This window comes from Antrostomus carolinensis, unplaced genomic scaffold (genome assembly GCF_000700745.2).
Source record: "Antrostomus carolinensis isolate BGI_N321 unplaced genomic scaffold, ASM70074v2 scaffold49138, whole genome shotgun sequence".
In the NCBI taxonomy this organism is placed as follows: Eukaryota; Metazoa; Chordata; class Aves; order Caprimulgiformes; family Caprimulgidae; genus Antrostomus; species Antrostomus carolinensis.
The window spans coordinates 13,225-17,693 of NW_010331860.1; the positions used below are offsets into that span (position 1 = coordinate 13,225).

The following is a 4,469-nucleotide window of genomic DNA, read 5'->3' on the forward strand; positions in this document are numbered from 1 at the left end:
AAAGTCTGCCAAGCTTCCTGTGATTCCTCTCAAAAAATCCACCACTTGACCTTCAGTAAGCAATGTACACAGAAAAGATAGGAAGCATTGCTCATTGTTGATCAAGAGGAAGACAAAAAAAACCCTAAACCCAACGTGGCTGCACTGGCTACAGGCAAACAAGTGGAAATATCAAGTTTTATCTAGAGAGCTGCTAGCTTACTGTCACAATGATGAGCTCATCTCTTGCATCTCCAGCAAACTATGTGTGAATAAACATTTCCAGTGGAAAGCCTTCTGTTCAGGAGTACAAGGATAGCTGAGGCTGAGTCATCCATCACTGTGGATTTAAAGGTATGAGTAACACATGAGAACAAACAGAATTTCTGGAGACAGAGAGGATCAGGGGAAAGCAGAGATTATTTCAAGCCTGGTTTTTAAGCTTTGGTACTTTTGCAGTTTCTTATGGTGAACAAAGATCTGGACTTTTAGACTCCATTAGATAAATTTGTTTAAAAATCTCTCACCTACCAAAGACTTTTGTATGTTACAAAAAACCCCCAAACCAATCAACAAAACCCATGATCACTAGAAATTTCTTTAGTTTTTTTCCCTCCTATACAGGGAGGGAAATGCAGGAAAATGCAATTTCCACTTCTGTTGTTCAGAACCACAAAGCAGCTTTGCTTTATTGTCGCTGCCGTAGCTGCGCAGAGGTGTGAGACAGCCTCCGCGTGCAGAAGAAGGATTGCAAGAGACTCTGCGACCCGTATTGTAATTAAGTTGGGAAGGCAGAGGGAAGTTAAGCGCATCACATTCACAGCGTGTGAAATACAAAGTGAAGCCAGGTTGCTGAGTCCCACCATGCAATTCTGTTTTGTTATCATTTATAGATTGTTTCAAAACTTAATCAGGAATCCCAACAGGATGTCTGATAAACAGGTCACAGGATGGAGGAGTTAATAATAATAACTAGAGTTTAGCTTTCAGGCTCAGATGTATTTTAAGCAATAAACCCTTTTCATACTTGTTTACAGCAGTTATTTATTCAAAGTGTTTTAAAAAAAATAATTTAGGTAACACTCCTGTTAAATCCAATCCTGTAACTTATCCTCGGAGAAGTTCTGTTAGTGCAGTTATGTGATTTTAAATGAGGCAATGCCAGTCCAATCAGCCTCCCATCCCTGCAAATGTTTCTGGAAGGGAGAAGTGAAATACAGCAGCAGGGCCGTTGCTGGTGACAGCTTGTGTGTATTTAATTTTGTTTTGTTTCCAACTCGAGAATCCAGACAGCTTGGCTTAACTTCAGGAAAGTGGGACCCAGCCTAAGCAAAGGATTAGTTCTCCAGCTGGCAGGATCCATGGCCTTTGGGCGGTGTGCTGCAATCAGAGCTTGCAAAATAACCCTGCTAATGGCCTCGGACCTTTTAGATTGGTGAAAGGAGAATTTCTTACTTTATTTTTTCTGGAGGAAGACTAAACCAGAACTCCCAAGTCCCAAGCTATAATTATCAATAATAATAATAATAAAATAATCTGGATAGAAATATTTCCAGTCTTAAGAGGAGCCTGCACTGAGATAAAATGCTGAGACTCAACAGAAGATCAAGATGGGATAAGCTGCGGGAAAAGAGCACTGACCATATTTCTCCTCTAGTACACCACAGAAGACTTTGCTTAGAGGGAAAGCAGAAGTTAAATCTACATTGACAGAGAGCATTGTGTGCTAAGTCAGTACCAGTTACAACTGTCCATTTTTATCCTGACAGTGTTCACGGTGGCATTTTCCAACAGGAGAACATCACTGACAGCAATATGACAGCGTTACTGAAAGAGATCACTCCAGCCTAAGTGATACGGACTCTCCTCCCCTCCATTCAGATGCAAAGCCTGACCTAAAGTGACCTCCTACAAATTCTGGTATAGCGCAGACTTGCACAGACATGCTGATTGCATTTAATCCAGTTATATTGAAAAAAATGTGTATGATAGCTATGCAAATACACTTGGAGTTCCTGCAAGCAGAGAGACAGAACCATGCTGGAAAGAGACAAAAACCAAAATGCTGGTGCTATGCAATCCATAGCGTGGGACTACGAAGAGGAAAAAATATAAGCAAAGTATTTATTAACAAGGACATATGGTTGTAGTTTTTTTAATTTCAAAGGCTGTCCAGAGCAAAGAAACCATCAGTGGCCTAGTCAAAGGAAAAAACTAACAAAATCAAACCCTAAAAAAAACCTCTCCTCACTTCAGTCTTACCTGGAAAACACTATTACAGCTTTTGAGCCTCTGCAGGACCTTCCCTAATATATCAGCCCTTCTGAATGGAGGGCAGGGAAACCGAAGACAACTGTTCTCAAACAAAAATTGCTCTCCAGCACTCAATAGCTCTTCTGTAAAATACCAGATATAAGCACCCACTGTTAGCAAAAACCACCAGTTGTGAGTTCCCCCAGCCGGAATTCCTGGTATTTAGGGTACAGCAAACACAGGTAATGTTTTGTGATTCACCTGGCAAGAAAATAAAGCTGTGTCTCCAAATAAAAACCCTGATTATCTTCACTTCTAGTTGCCCAAAAAACTAAGCATGGGCTACTAGGGCTCAGTTGAATACCGTTAGTCACAGAAAAATAATCTACACAGCCTTGAGTCAGGTTTTCTCTGCGCATTTAAGGAGGAGGTACAGCCTGCATCACATTTCGGGACTCTGGCTCCTTCCAACACTGGGGGCACTGAGGTCGAGAGGTAATTTCATCATGAAAAGATTTCATCATCGCACTGAGCAAGCGGAAGATTTGCTCTTGCCACATAGCAATGTGCTGTGAGGAGATAATGCAAGAGCCTTTTATTTTTAATTTATCAGAGGCAAGAGAGGGCTGAGCACTGCTGTGCTCTCCCTGGGATCCACACGCAGGAAATTCTCCTGGCTGCCATACTTCTCCAGCACTAACGGACAAGACTCATCAGAGTTACAAACAGCAAACCTTAGCCAAACTGGGATTTTGATATTTGTCTCCCTCCCCATACGCTTAAGACAAAGCAAAGCCAATTTTCACATTAAATATTAAAACGTCTGCACCTAAACATGAAGCGTTCAAGTCACTGCCAAGTGACTGGAATGTATCTGACAGTTTATACCTGGAATTATTCTTTGGCTCTTTGTCAGTTATATCCAGAAAACACACCACACCCCGATTCTGTTCCTTGTCACTGGCTGAAATCCTAATGAGAACACCATGGTTCCTCAGACACCATACAGTACTGGAGAAAAAGGAGGGTTTCAGTCTTCTATTGAGGATATAATTCTGAGTATAGCAGTCCTTCAGCTGAAATAGCATCCCCAAGTCCCACGGTCCGGACAGGATCCTTACACACCAAAACGGGAGTGAAATGGAATGAGATGCCTTCTCTGTGCCAATGCACCACTGGCTCATCTGGATTTAAAGAGATTTTGGAAGGTGCCTCCATCTGGGAGGTCACAAACTCCAAAGGAGCTTTCAAAAAGACTTTGTTGGTATCAATGGTTTCAGTCGCACAGGCCTGAGTCCCGGCTGCTCGAGCTCCGGCAGCCACAGCAGCAACCTGGTTGCCCCAGTGCCCATCCACCGTGACGAGGATGTGATAAGCCAGGGTGTGGAAGTGGATCCGCGTGAGATCAGAGGCTTGCTCTGCCATTTTCCCGTGCTCCTTCAGGATCCAGAAGAGGATGTCGCTGACTACACCCACATCGGGAACTCCGCTCCAGGAAGCGAGGGAGGCGTGGGGACCAGAGGCAGACTGTGTGAGGAAGAGCAGCTCCTGTTCGTTCAACCCAATGGAGTTCACCAGGGGAAAGACCTGCTAACAGAAACACAGGAACAACAGGTTTTTCCTTCAGAGAGAGAATCAGACTTCATCTTCCTCATTCAGGGTTTTGTTTTTACAGTACTGTGTTACTGGCTCTATTGCTGGCTTGCTCAACAAACGGGAGCACCCAGTTTCCTGGAGAGATGCAGGCCAAAGTCACCACACAAGCTTCCCCAGTCTACAAGTTTGCAAGAATTACTTAGCCAAAAAAACCATTTAACACCACGGGTACATGCTCATTTTGGTTAAGTAATTTTCTAAACGCACGCTTTGACACTAAGGAGTAACAAAACATCAAATCCACATGAAACACTCCTAACACTGAGATTAGAGCTGCGTCAAGTTAAACAAGGAACCATCAGGATCTGCAAGAAAGAAATTCTGCAAAGAAATTGAGGGTTTTTTTAAATTATAAACTCAGCTCAAATTCAAATCCTGTTTTTTCTAGAGATCTACAAGCCTGCTAAGTTATCTGTGTCTGTGGAGTTGTGAGTATTCTCCTGGGTCACCTTCCCCCCGTGACTGCAAAGAATCTTTATATCAGAAAACAGAGCCCAGCTGTGTTGCACAGTATTTTTACTGAATGCAGTTGCTGAATAAACTCAGATCTGCAAAAAATCATAGAATCATAGAATGGTTTG

At 42.8% G+C, this 4,469-nt stretch overlaps 1 protein-coding gene across 1 annotated transcript; it reads right to left on the minus strand.

The window, feature by feature from the left end:
- Nucleotides 1-2,764: 2,764 nt before the first annotated feature.
- Nucleotides 2,765-3,819, minus strand: ADPGK (ADP dependent glucokinase; the record flags this gene model as incomplete). The annotated part of the gene is made up of 1 exon (XM_010173315.2): nucleotides 2,765-3,819. A coding segment is annotated over one exon (549 nt), but the record flags the coding sequence as incomplete, so codon positions are not given.
- Nucleotides 3,820-4,469: the final 650 nt, after the last annotated feature.